This window comes from Saccopteryx bilineata, chromosome 2 (genome assembly GCF_036850765.1).
Source record: "Saccopteryx bilineata isolate mSacBil1 chromosome 2, mSacBil1_pri_phased_curated, whole genome shotgun sequence".
Taxonomy (NCBI): Eukaryota; Metazoa; Chordata; class Mammalia; order Chiroptera; family Emballonuridae; genus Saccopteryx; species Saccopteryx bilineata.
Window position 1 is genome coordinate 370,012,271 of NC_089491.1, and position 14,594 is coordinate 370,026,864.

The 14,594-nt window shown below is 42.8% G+C and overlaps 1 protein-coding gene across 1 annotated transcript in view; it reads left to right on the top strand.

Moving 5' to 3' along the window:
- The window catches only part of HEATR6 (HEAT repeat containing 6), a 37,454-nt gene that overhangs the window by 2,712 nt on the left and 20,148 nt on the right, over window positions 1–14,594 (top strand). The window contains exons 3-9 of the mRNA XM_066263385.1: window positions 2,351–2,491; window positions 2,953–3,068; window positions 4,230–4,344; window positions 6,844–6,945; window positions 8,228–8,365; window positions 11,168–11,469; window positions 13,050–13,227. Of these exons, the coding sequence (XP_066119482.1) occupies window positions 2,351–2,491; window positions 2,953–3,068; window positions 4,230–4,344; window positions 6,844–6,945; window positions 8,228–8,365; window positions 11,168–11,469; window positions 13,050–13,227 (1,092 nt within the window). The remainder of the gene's footprint in view (window positions 1–2,350; window positions 2,492–2,952; window positions 3,069–4,229; window positions 4,345–6,843; window positions 6,946–8,227; window positions 8,366–11,167; window positions 11,470–13,049; window positions 13,228–14,594) is intronic.

A 14,594-nucleotide genomic window follows, 5' to 3' on the forward strand; every position in this document is an offset into this window, starting at 1 on the left:
ATATCATTCAGGTCCCCAGGTTTTAGAATTTTTCTTAGGATATGTATTAGACCAAGATATATCTAAGAGTAAATTTAAATAACCCCCTATCCCTTTCCTACCAATATTTTTTTCTCTTTTGCAAAGCTACCATTTTGGTAGCCTACATTTGGTCTTTTTTTAATTTTTTTGTGTGACAGAGACAGAGAGAGGTGGTACAGATAGGGGCAGACAGACAGGAAGGGAGAGATATGAGAAGCATCAAGTCTTAGATGCAGCACCTTAGTTATTCATTGATTGCTTTCTCATATATGCCTTGACCAGGGATTACAGCAGAGCAAGTGACCCCTTGTTCAAGCCAGCAACCTTGGTCTCAAACCAGCGACCTTTGGCTTTAAGCCAGCAACCTTTGGGTTTTAAGCCAGCAACCTTTGGGCTCAAGTCTATGATCCCACATTCAAGCCAGTGACCCTGCACTCAAGCCAGATGAGCCCATGCTCAAGCGGTGATCTCAGGGTTTCAAAACTGGGTCCTCTGCATCCCAGTCCGACACTCTATCCACTGCGGCACTGCCTGGTCAGGCTACATTTGGTCTTTATAAAACATGGGAAGTAAGTAGCTTTAGGGCAAGGGAACACTAGATAAAAATACCCATTTTATTTCTATTAAGATCTGTACTATAAATAGCTCCCTTCTCTCCAGAACCCTTTCCAACTTGCTAAATAAATTGCTTATCTTTTTAGGAATAAACTATTAAGGCTGTTTCTATAAGATATTGCATGAGTATATGAATGTAGTTCACACAAAACTTGTCAATTACATTATGTCATTTAAGGTGCTGTTCACTGCAAGAAACAGAAAAGCCAACCCAGAGTAGACGGATTTCTTTGTGTGTGTGTGTGTTTTTAATTATGCCCCAAGGGAGGCAGCTCTAAGAGCACTTAAAATGAGGGGATTACTGGCATCTTTCCATTCTGTCACCCATGATATATGGCTTATCCTTAGCCTGCATCTCTCAGTCATAAGATGGCTGCTTCAATTCCAGGCATCCCATGCAAAATAAATAACACCCAGTAAAAGCAAAGGAACTTTGTGTCTTTTGTATTTAAGAATGAGGACATTTGTCCCACAGGCTCTGCAGCAGACCTTCCCTGATATTTGGCTGGGAAGACGTAAGTCATATGAGAACCTCTCTATACCAGTTTGACCAGGGAATAGAGTGACAGTGAGTGGCTTAAATTGGAAGTTTCAGCCTCCACTGCACATTAGAATCACCTGGAGGGCTTAATCTCCTTTGATTACAGTGTGCAGCTCAACCCTACCATCAGGGTTTCTCAACCTCGGCACTGTGAATATTTTTTATTGGATAATTCTTGGTTGTGAGGGGCTGTCCTGTGTATTGTAGAATGTTTAGCAGAATCCTTGGCCTCTTCCCACTAGATGCCAATAGCATTTCTCCAGTTGTGACAATCAAAAATGTCTACAGACATTGCCAAATGTTCCCTGGAGGACGTGATTGCCCCTAGTAGAGAACCACTGCCTTAGACTATTTAGGATTTACCCTCAGGTCTCATGTGGGAGAGGTGAGCACCCAAACAAAATCTACTCTGCCAGCCAAAAAGAAGGAAGTGGTAGGTTACCAACAATGTTTGCTGCATGTGGCTCCATAAATGGAATAAGGCTGTGTTCAAGTTTAGAAATTTTTCAGATTGATGTGATAGCTTCCAAATGTTGACTGTTCTCAGGGATGTCATTTTGTCACACTGGCCGTTAGAATAGTTTCTAATCACCTGTGGCATCTACAGACCTTAACCATCTCTCTAGCATTTGACAGCAGTTTATCTCAGTTGCCTGTGAGTTGATCTTTCGGTTAGCTCACTTAGTCCCAACAAGATTATAAACAAATTTGAGGATAAGGAAATGCCATCTCTTCCTGTTATATTTGACACGTTATGGTGGAGGAGACATAGTAGCCATTTAGTAGACATTTATTCACACTGTATTTGTTGAGCATTTACTATGTATAAGGCAGTTTAGTTGAATTAAGGAATTTGAGTGGATTGAGTCTTACATATCTGTATGTTTACAGCTGCGAATGTCTGATTAGTTCAAGGAAAAGTTGTAAGGACTTTGCCAGGTTCTTCTTTGAGTGGGGAGAGGAAAGGGGAAGAAGTGAACAAGGCCCCGGGGCGAGGAGAGGCCCTGTCTTGCTCAGACTTTCAAGGCCATTTAAAGCTATCTTTTTAATGCAAAAAAGATGGACACACCACTCTTTCTCTTATATAGCTTAATTCAGATGAGCATTCTTGTCTGAAAGTGACAAAAATATTTTTTTCAAAGTTGGATCATATGTGTTCTTTACTTTCTATAGGTGATTGTTGATGAACAGAACCTAGATTTCCTGTTGGCATATACGATTTCTGCTATTCACCAGTGCAGTTCCTGGACACACGTGAAAATTCTTCAAGCCCTGGCAGCTCTGCTTTATGGCAATGGTTCAAAATGTCAAAAGGTAGCTTAAACCGTGTTCTGGTTTGTTTTCTGAAAGGTTAGGAGCACAGATTCTGAACCAATAGGCCTTTGTTCAGGTTTCTGAGTGTTAATTAGAGGTGTCAGAGCAACCCTTACTCAACCACTGAGGCTCATTTCCTCATGGGTGAAATAGTTCCTCTGAGGATGAAGCCAGACAGACTTAGAAAGTGTGTGGCAGTTGGTAAGTAGTAACCGTTATTCTTTATTATCAATACTCAGCTATGCAGCCAAGACTCAATACTTTAGCAGCTACGCAGGCTGGCAGTGATGATCCTTACTGATGTCTCTTGGATATCTTTGCCTGCCCATTTGAAAGACTTTACCGAACACCCAGTCTTGTGGTACTTAACTGCCCTGTAGTTAAGAAAATGAAATCTGTCTGAAGAGTAGTATTTTCCAGAAGCTGTTCTTTGACCAACATTGGCTGTTATTTTGTTTTAGTACCTCCCCGACTTGTTAGGCAAGAATGGACTGTTGGTGAACTTGAGCGGCTTGGGTCAGTCTGACCCTGAAGTAAGGAGAGCTGCAGTGCATTGTATGGCAAACTTATGTCTCAGGTATGTGACTGCAGTGAGATTTGCCAGTTGTCATAGTGTGGGTCCTCTCGTGGGCCTTTCGTAGTGGGTTCAGTCTGTCTGAAGCCAGAGCCAATTTAGAAAAATAACCTACTTTGCATTTCCCATGTTCTTTGCTAATATCATTGTAAATTGTTTCTTTTTAATTTTCATATCGCTTGTAAAGAAATGAAGAGGGCCCTGGCCGGTTGGCTCAGCGGTAGAGCGTCGGCCTAGCGTGCGGAGGACCCGGGTTCGATTCCTGGCCAGGGCACACAGGAGAAGCACCCATTTGCTTCTCCACCCCTCCGCCGTGCTTTCCTCTCTCTCTCTTCCCCTCCTGCAGCCAAGGCTCCATTGGAGCAAAGATGGCCCAGGCGCTGGGGATGGCTCTGTGGCCTCTGCCTCAGGCGCTAGAGTGGCTCTGGTCGCAACATGGCGACACCCAGGATGGGCAGAGCATTGCCCCCTGGTGGGCAGAGCGTCGCCCCATGGTGGGCGTGCCAGGTGGATCCCGGTGGGGCGCATGCGGGAGTCTGACTGTCTCTCCCTGTTTCCAGCTTCAGAAAAATGAAAAAAGGAAAAAAAAAAAAAAAAAAAAAAGAAATGAAGGAAAAATAGGCTAGGACCTTATCCCTAAAATATAGTAAAAGTGATATATGTGCAGTATGTCGAGGTTTCGTTTTCTGCTGGTATAAATTCTAACCTTATTCAGTCTTTTAGGATATATTCATATGAATTTAAGCTTTCGTGAGATTTGTCTGTCAAGGCCAATTTCTTCTAAGAAAATGGAACCAATCCCAGACGCCCCATTCTAGATTCATGCAATAGAGAATGAGCAGCACAAACTTGAACTGATGTGGGATATCTTGTCTTTACGTTGCAGTATCGTCCAGTTACAAGGAAGGCAGGTTCAGCTATGTGATTCTGACTCAGTAAGACAGTCTGCATGATTTCCCTTGCGGAGCTAAATCCTACTCATTTCAGTCTTGTGCCTCCCACAGCAGTAATTAACCAAAGTGCACAGTTCTCCATAACACAGTTTCATTCAAGGGTATATTCCAACTCCATTAGTCTATATTATTGCTGCTTTTAATTCTTATTCTGTTGCAAGCCCCATTTCAAAGTAGACTGAGTTGGAGTTGCTTCCTCTCTGTGTTTTAGTGTGCCAGGACAGCCGTACTTGGAGGAGCCCTATCAGAGTATTTGCTTCCAAGCTTTCTTGACCGCTTTACAGTCTCCAAAATCACCGGATATGGATGATATCACGTTTTGCATGGTAAGTGGAACTACCACTGATCTGTGAATGTTACAGATGTGTCTAGGAGCAGCAGTGGAACAGAGGCCATTGCCAAAGAGTTTGATTTGGTTGCTGTATTAGTTTTGTCTAGAGATATGGGCATTAATGGAACATTGATAACCTAAAAAAGACTGAAATCATATCTTTCATATTTAAATTGTAAGAAACTGTTTTTGTTGTGCAATTCTAGGGTTTTTATTTTCTTCTTCCTCTTCTGTTCCAAATGATAGGACGGGAGATAGACTCCCACATGCACCCTGACTGGGATCCACCCAGCAACCCCCATCTGGGGCCAATGCTAGCAACTAAGCTTTTTTAGTGCCTGAGGCAGAGGCTCTATGGAGCCATCCTCAGCACCTGAGGCTGATGCCCTCGAACCAGTTGAGCTCTGGCTGCGGGACAGAAAGAGAGAGAGAAAGGGAGAGAAGGGAGAAGAAGAGGGGTGGAAAAGCAGATGGTCGCTTCTCTTGTGTGCCCTGAACTGGAATCAAACCCAGGAGATCAACATGCCAAGCTGACATTCTACCACTGAGCCAACTGGCTTGGGAAATTCTAGGTTTTGTTTGTTTGTTTGTTTGTTTATTGATTTTTTTTTTAGAGAGAGAGAGAGAGAAGGGGGAGGAGCAGGAAGCATCAGCTCCCATATGTGCCTTGACCAGGCAAGCCCAAGGTTTCGAACAGGCGACCTCAGTGTTCCAGGTCGACCCTTTATCCCACTGCGCCACCACAGGTCAGGCCTCTAGGTTTTTTTAAAATACTTTTTTCGGCCCTGGCCAGTTAGCTCAGTGGTAGAACGTCGGCCTGGCGTGCGGGAGTCCCGGGTTCGATTCCCGGCCAGGGCACACAGGAGAAGCGCCCATCTGCTTCTCCACTCCTCCCCCTCTCCTTCCTCTCTGTCTCTCTCTTCCCCTCCTGCAGCCAAGGCTCCATTGGAGCAAGGTTGGCCCAGGCACTGAGGATGGCTCTGTGGCCTCTGCCTCAGGCACTAGAATGGCTCTGATTGCGGCAGAGCACACCCCAGATGGTCAGAGCATCACCCCCTGGTGGGCATGCCGGGTGGATCCCTGTCGGGCACATGCAGGAGTCTGTCTAACTGCCTCCCTGTTTCCAACTTAAGAAAAATACAAAAAAAAAAAAATTAAAATATTTTTTTCCTCTTCTGATTGTAAAAGCAATATAATTTCAGACTAGTGACTGTCTTATAGATGGAAAGGAAAAGATTGGATTCCACAATATCTGCAATATTTTATTTCTTTTAAAAAATCTGATGCAAATATGACAATTTGTTAATATATTTTAAATTCTGAATGGCACATTTCAAAAATTACGTATCTAAGATGGTGAAGTTCCTTATAGTCCTCTGCTCAGGTATAACCACTGGGAACATTGTTCTACAGGCCCCCAGATTTTTTTTTATATACACATTTATATTAAATATGTTGTTTTGGCCTGACTTGTGGTGGCGCAGTGGATAAAGTGTCGACCTGGAACACTGAGGTCACCGGTTCAAAACCCTGGGCTTGCCTGGTCAAGGCACGTATGGGAGTTGATGCTTCCTGCTCTTCCCCCCTTCTCTCTCTGTCTCTGTCTCTGTTTCTCTCTCTGTCTCTTTTCTCTAAAATGAATAAATAAATTTAAATAAATAAGTATGTTTTGCCGCTTTCTCTTTTTTAAGCTTATATCTCTTGCACCTCTTTTCAGCACCTATTGCTGTACCTCATGCTTCTTAACTCCATAGTTGGAAAATTACTTAACTTCTTGAGCCTTCATGTTTCTCATCTGTAAAATGAGACTAAGGCTATATAACTACTTTGTAGGGATCTTACAAGGAGTAAATGAAATAAAGCATTTAAAGGGCTTGGCAGAATGCCTGCTCTTACTAGTGTTGAGTTTTACATACAGGAGAGGGTTAGCTTCTTATATAATCATTGTCATAATTGATGGAAATAGAAGTTTTTTTCAGTGTTTCCACTATTTTATGTTCTCTCCATGAGAGGAGTATTTCTTGAGAGCAGGATTCTGGAAATGAGATTACTGAGTCAAAAACTCGATCTTGATCGGCATTGCCCTCCAGAAGTGTGCTCCCAAATACATGTCTTTGCCTTTAAGAGCTGCTGAGATCAGTGCATATCGATTCCCCGCTTCTGATCTCTGCTGCCACCTTCCCGTTCCTATCTTATTCTTCCCGCTGAAGGGCTCTTCTTTTCCTTACTCACCATTTTTATGTGCCAGTTTATAAACATGTACGATAAGACCACTCTTATTCAATAAGAGCACTCTGTTCTTCTTGAAAATGACTAGCAGTTCATCAGCCCTCTTCTCTGGATCTTCATGTTATGTTGTTTTTTTCCCACCCTGTCTAAAGGCTTTTCATCCTCTGAAGACATTTTCTTCTTTATCCTAAGTGGTGCCAGAGAGTTGATTCCTGTGCAATCAAATTTCACTTACCTTTTACCTTGATTTCCTTTTTCCCCCTAGTTGTTACAAAATGCATTAAAAGGTATACAGTCCCTTCTAACTGGTGGGAAGATGAAACTGACACAGACTGAAGAACTTGGAGCTCTCCTAGCTGTGCTGAAGGTAAGGCATTGTCTGTTTAAACCCCACATACTCATTATGGTTAGTGTCTTTGCTATTTAAACCCCAGACTTAAGGACCACTTTACATTGTCACTCCAAGGCTAGCCTTAGAGTATTATATTTTAAGACAGAAAAATAAAATGTCCATATACAAACATACTTAAAATTAAGAGTTGAAAATAATAAACCTTGCTTTAGTAAAAGTATTAAAAATTCTAAAATTTCATCAGTGTATCTTAAACCAGGAAGAGAATAGGTATGATCTGTAGATAATTTACTTTTAGATTATCTTTTTTTTTTTTTAATTTTTCTGAAGCTGGAAACAGGGAGGCAGTCAGACAGACTCCCACATGCGCCCGACCGGATCCACCTGGCACGCCCACCAGGGGGCGATGCTCTGCCCCTCCGGGGTCGTCGCTCTGTTGCGACCAGAGCCACTCTAGCGCCTGGGGCAGAGGCCAAGGAGCCATCCCCAGCGCCCGGGCCATCTTTGCTCCAATGGAGCCTTGGCTGTGGGAGGGGAAGAGAGACAGAGAGGAAGGAGGGGGGAGGGGTGGAGAAGCAGATGGGCGCTTCTCCTGTGTGCCCTGGCCGGGAATCGAACCCGGGACTTCCGCACACCAGGCCAACGCTCTACCACTGAGCCAACCAGCCAGGGCCTAGATTATCTTGAAACTATTTAAAAGAACCTGGGCCTCTCCTTGGCTCTTGCCCCATAAGGTAGGAGGCCAATCATGGTGTGTGTCAGTCAGCTGCTGTCCTTTGAAACCTCTGAGCCTGCTAGTTGGTGGGAAAATCAGGTCAACCTCTCTGGGGGCCCAGCTGTCTTCGATTCAGTCAGAAAATGGTAAGAAACTCTGTGCTGGCCTCAGGTTAAGCTGTGTAAGATCAGTTAGCTTTCTCATGACTAAAATTTTAATTTTTCCCCTGTGCCATCTCTCCTACTCCCAAATAGAGAGGCAGACAGATATATAGGTGTGGACATAGATAACTTAAATTTTAAAATTATATTTAGATAAAATAATTAGATAAAACTGGATAAATTCTAAAAATTAATAAATAAAAAATAATAAAATAAAATAAAGCCAAATCTAACCTGATCTGACCAAATCAGATCTAGATGACATTAAACTCTTCTTCGAGCCTTACGTGCTATCTTCTGTTCCTTTTTTATTTCCTGAATAAGCTTCTAAACGTTAATCTATTTTCTGTGTGATCCAGAACATTATGAACAATTTTTGATTTATTTTTTTTGTGCGTGTTTTCTTAATCATCATCCTTAGAAATCCATGTTTCATGGACTCCCCGGAATAAACATAGAGATGCCCACGGTGTTATACCCCACTCTGCTCCCTCAGTATGATGGGCGGCCGCCCGTCAAGTTGCAGCAGTCAGAATCCAGCGCTTCTCGACCAACTATGGTACATTTATGTCTGTTTAGACTTAAGTTGCAGATTGTTTTTAATTGCTTGCTATGTGTTTTCTAATTTGCATCACTGCTGTGCCAAAGACTCACCTTGAGTTTGATTCAATTTAGGGGTTTTAATACAGTAAATTTAAATTCACCACATTGCTAAAAATACCACTTAGAGCATGCTGTTCTTCTAAGATATCTAGTCCGTGAATGGGCATTCACTCTACTTCCAAAGCCAAGCATCCCCATCCTTCAAATGCTCCAGAGTACAGGTCAACAAATTTTTTCTGTGAAAGGGTAGCAGGTATATTCATGTCTCTATTGCAGTTGACAACTCTGATGTCCTAGTTGCAAAAGCAGCCATAGACACTATGTTAATGAATGGGTGTGGCTGTGTCCCAATAAAACTTTATAGAAACAGGTTGTGCACGAGGCAGAATTTGGCCTTTGGACTGTAATTTGCCAACTCCTCTCTAATGGATTCCATTAGAACCCGTTTACCAATCAGCTCACTGTCTCCACACTCACCCAATTTTCTAGCCTTTCCAGATAGCTGCTATCTCTTTCATATTTCCGCTAGAGAACCTAGACTATACAGCAGTATATTCTAGAAATGTAACACCTGGTAAAAATGCTTATAATTAAGAATTCTCTAACTCAGTGGTCCCCAACCCACGGACCATTACCAGTCCATAGGCCATTTGGTACCAGTCCGCAGAGAAAGAATAAGTAACTTACATTATTTCCGTTTTATTTATATTTAAGTCTGAACGATGTTTTATTTTTTTTAAATAGCCAAATTCCCTCTGTTACATCCGTCTAAGACTCACTCTTGACGCTTGTCTCTGTCACATGATACATTTATCCGTTCCACCCTAAAGGCTGGTCTGTGAAAATATTTTCTGACATTAAACCGGTCTGTGGCCCAAAAAAGGTTGGGGACCACTGCTCTAACTCATTCACTTATTCAGTATTTCCTGTACCTCTGCCATATCCCAGACATTATGCTAAACGTTAAAAATACGACTGTTTTTAGGAGTTTGAGGAGAAGGCAAGGATGAATAAATACAATGCAATTTTGTGATTTCTTTCATCGGCATATTCACAGAATACTTTGGGAACACACTCAGGGTGCCTGATTAAATTGAAGAGTAAGAAGGCTTTTAAAAAGATGTGGCTAAACCAACACTCAAGACTGAGTGGTACTGCTTGACCGGGCGGTGGCGCAGTGGATAGAGCATCAGACTGGGATGTGGTGGACCCAGGTTAAAGACCCCGAGGTTGCCAGTTTGAGTGCTGGCTCATCTGGTTTGAGCAAGGCTCACCGGCTTGAGCCCAAGGTCGCTGGCTCGAGCAAGGTGTCACTCGGTCTGCTGTAGCCCCCCCAGTCAAGGCGCATATGAGAAATCAATCAATGAACAACTAAGGAACTGCAACGAAGAATTGATGTTTCTCATCTCTCTCCCTTCCTGTCTGTTTGTCCCTATCTGTCCCTCTCTCTGACTCTCTCTGTCTCTGCCAAAAAAAAAAAAAAAAAGACTGAGCGGTACTACAGAAAAGGACCTCTTTTTATTTAAGGGAGCAAAGGATGCATAAATATACAAAATGAGCGTGCTTGTAGCCCATTTTTAACCAGTAGGTGTAGAGTGTAAGGTGTAGAAGGGAGGGGCAAGTATATAGCAGAGGCCAAATCATAAGGGTCTTTATATGTTAAGGAATTTGGACTTTTATTATATAGATGGTAAAGATTCATTGGAAAATCTTACATAGTAGAGTGAGAAAAGATTTACATTTTATTTTGTTTATTTTTTTAGCAAGAGAGAGAGAGAGGAAAGGAGAGAGATAAGAAGCATCAATTTGTAGTTGCTTCGCCTTAGTTGTTCATTGATTACCCCTCATATGTGCCTTGACCAGAGGGCTTCAACCGATCCAGTGACCCCTTGCTCAAGCTAGCGACCTTGGGCTTCAAATCAGCGACCTCGGGGTTTTGAAGCTAGAACTTCAGTGTTCCAGGTTGACATTCTATCTGCTGTGCCACCACTAGTCAGGCAAGATTTGCGTTTTAGAAAAATTACTGTGGTAGCAAGTAAAATGGTGAGAGTCTGGAGTCACATGAATAATCTAAGGTAGAAGTGATAAGGACCTTCTTCCCAAGGTCAAGGACTTTAAAAATGCAGAGGAGGGCACAGATTCCAAAGATTTTTGGATGTCAGAAAGAAAGAAGTAGGAGAAAAGAAACTGGCTTTTACTTAATATCTATACCTCCAAAGCCCCAAAACCCGAAAACATGCATTGTATCTAATGGATTAATGTCTCTCCTATGCCTGTAGAGTGGAATTTACTATAACTCTTATTTGGGAGAACTGAGGAAGTAGTCACTCAAGTCATTTTCTATAGACGTTAAATTCTCTTGCAGAACGTTAGTTGAGAACGCTGAATGCTTTCACAACAACCTGCAGAACAGGTGGTTTTAGTCTTAGAGGTGATGATGGTCAAGCTCAGAGAGGCCAAGTGATTTGCCCAGGGTCACATAAATGGACTTTAAACCCAGGTCACAAGTTTTGCTGTCCCTCATTTTTCATATCTTCCTTCTTATAATCCTGTAGAGTGTGTCTAAGCACTTAGCATAGTGACTGATGCATGGGGTGTTAAATAAGTGTCACTTTCTTCACTTTTCTTCTTACTTTCAACTACATGTTGGAGACATACTTGGTAAATAGCAAAAGAGAAAGTGCCACTGATTCCATTACAAGCTGTTTTGAAATCACTATCACATATTATATATGTTTTCATTTGCTTCTACCATCAGAATAAAAAGAAAAAATTAAAAATAAAACCAAAGAAAATCCAGCAAGGAGAGGAGGATGAGGAGGAAGAATCCAGTGGGGAAAGAGAAGCGGCCCCAGTCACTGGCTTGGGCAGACTGAGCCTACGCGGAGGGGGCACGCCACATCCCTCTTCCCCTGGGGCCCAGAGCTTGCCCTTAAACGGGAGTGGGGCCACGAGGAGAGGGCGCGTGTCCTCTGCCTCCTGCTCTCCCAACTGGAAGAGGGCCAGCAGTAGTGACTCGGACTATTCTGACGCTGAAGGAGGCATGCAGAGTAAAATGAGGTAACAGTATTTTGTTATATTTTTATGCCTCTTATTCTAAGTTGCATGTAAGTTTTCATCGCTTCGCTTAAAACTGACTGCTGCATGTGCTTTAACTTGAAGATTCTCATTTATTTGGGACTTTGCATTACTCTGCATTTTGCTTCGTTCTCCTGATCTGCCTTTGTATATGTGGTTTCTCTGCCTGGAATATTCCTTCTTACTTTTTTTTTTTTTTGTATTTTTCTGAAGCCAGAAACGGGGAGGCAGACAGACTCCCGCATGCGCCCGACCGGGATCCACCAGGGGGCAATGCTCTGCCCATCCAGGGGGTCGCTCTGCTGCAACCAGAGCCATTCTAGCACCTGAGGCAGAGGCCACAGAGCCATCCTCAGTGCCCGGGGCCAACTTTGCTCCAATGGAGACTTGACTGCAGGAGGGGAAGAGAGAGACAGAGAGGAAGGAAAGGGGGAGGGGTGGAGAAGCAGATGGGCGCTTCTCCTGTGTGCCCTGGCCGGGAATCAAATCCAGGACTCCTGCATGCCACGCCGATGCTCTACCACTGAGCCAACCAGCCAGGGCCTTACTTTTTTTTTTTTTTTTTTTTTGCTTTTTGCTTTTTTGCCATATTAACCACTAGTTAGCAGTTATATTCTCTGAGAAGCCTTTTCTAAGCCCCCCCCCCTTTCTGGTTTGGGTACCCCTGCTGTGTGACCCTGTTAATTATCTCTGCCTTAGTGTCAATAATGACATGTTGTTATAGTTATCTTTTCAACTCAGTCTGTGCCATTAATAAGCTGGTCAGTGGCAGGGGATGGGTTTGTGTCCGCCAGCCTCAGCACAGTGCCGGGCACACAGGAGAGGACGCTCAGTGCGTGTTGTGGGATGAGTGGGTACTCCACAGTGCCTCAGCTAACACGAGTTTCCTGACATCACAATGCTGCCCTTTTACAGTATTTTTTCTCTATTGTTTTTAACTGTCAGCTATATTATGTTATATAAACAAATTGCTTTAATGTGTGTTAATTGTATTTTGAAAAATAATTTTTTTAATATCATGTTGGCATGTTTAGGACTTACTCAGAATGTTTAATTTCTTTTTTTTTTTTTTTTTTTTTTTTTTTTTTGTATTTTTCTGAAGCTGGAAATGGGGAGGCAGTCAGACTCCTGCATGCGCCTGACTGGGATCCACCCGGCACGCCCACCATCTGGGAGCGATGCTCTGCCCATCTGGGGTGTCACTCTGTTGCAACCAAGGCCATTCTAGCACCTGAGGCAGAGGCCACAGAGCCATCCTCAGTGCCCAGGCCAACCCTGCTCCAATGGAGCCTTGACTGCAGGAGGGGAAGAGAGAGACAGAGAGGAAGGAGAGGGGGAGGGGTGCAGAAGCAGATGGGCGCTTCTCCTGTGTGCCCCGGCTGGGAATCAAACCCGGGACTCCTGCACACCAGGCCGACGCTCTACCACTGAGCCAACCAGCCAGGGCCAGAATGTTTAATTTCTTAATGTAACGTTTGAGTTGGGAGAATAAATAGTATTTCATGCTTATATTTTTAGAAACTATTAAATCCTTTTTTCTTTTTTTCTCTTGGTTGTTCAAGGTCTTACCAAGCCAGAGTTCGCCAAGGAGCATTAGCTTGTTTTCTTTATACTATAAAATCAATAGAAAAAAAAGTTCTTTATGGCTACTGGTCAGCCTTTGTGTCTGATACACCCGAGCTCGGAAGCCCACAGTCTGTTTCCTTGATGACTCTTACATTAAAAGATCCTTCCCCAAAGGTAAGAACATTTAGATTCTAAAGTCATCCTAAAAGGAAAAAATTTACAAGTCTTTGTTACAGTTTCCTGTGTCCTATCCAGGCTCCGCTGAACACAGTTCTTACCAATACCAACTTAGGTCCTAACTTGAGAACCACTAGATGTGCAGGAGAATAGGAAGTGGGCTAATGTGAATAACAGGTGGAAGGAGAGCCTCCAAGGTCACTTCCTGCCCCAGGGCCTGCTGGAAGCCAAGCACGAGAACTGCATCAGTGACCCCTTTATGCTGTGCTGAGCAGCTTTGCTTTCTCTTTTAGGAAAATGTTGATTGCCATAGTAATTATAATAGGAAGAAATTAAAAATGGCTTAAATACTCAGTGGAATACCATACTTATTGTCAAGTACATAATGGTTATGAAGGATGAGTGAGGTATAGAAAAATGCTTATGTTTTATGAAAGTACAGAATGTAGCAATATATGATTCCCAACAATGTTTTTTTCTTTCACCATTTCCATATTTTTCAAATCACATATAATAAATATTCACATAGTTTAATGAGAAAACCTTTTTTAAATTTTTTTTTTAAGTGAGAAGAGGGGAGATAGTGAGATAGACTCCCGCATGAACCCTGACCAAGGTATACCTGGCAACCCCCATTTAGGGCCAATGCTCGAATAAAATGAATTATTTTTAGTGCCTGAGGCTGCTGCTCAGACCAACTGAGTTTTCCTCAGCACCTGAGGCCGATGCTCGAACCAATCGAGCCACTGGCTGCAGGAGGGGAAGAGGGAGAGAAGGGGGAGAGGGTGGAGGAGAAAAGCAAATGGTCACTTCCCCTGTGTGCCCTTATGGGATATCAAACTTGGGGTGTCCATATGCAGGCTAATGCTCTAACCACTGAGAAACCAGCCAGGGCCTGTTTTTCAAAAAGTAGCCCTAACTGGGTACTCAGTTGGCTAGAGCATTGTCCCAATATGCCAAAGTTGTGAGTTCAATCCCTGATCAGGGCTTGTACAAGAATCAACCAAAGAATGCATGAATAAGTGGAACAACAAATCATTCTCTCTCTCTCTATCTCTCTCTCTCTCTCTCTCTTTCTCTTTCCCTTCTAAAAGATCAATAAAAAATATTTTTTAATTAAGAAAAAATAACTTGGCAGTGATAGGTAACTACATCAGGGTAGCTATGGCTGATCACATATTTTCCTATTCTTAGATATGTTAACTCCTCTCCAAAAGTTATAGCCTCTTACCCAAGTAAGGAAAATAGTCTATTTGATTCCCCTTACAATAATGAATATTAAAAGTCACGCTGAGTGGTATCTGGGTGTCCTCAGGTTGCTAACTGCCCTCTCAAAGTGAGTTGCTTTAATTACCTTAAAAATA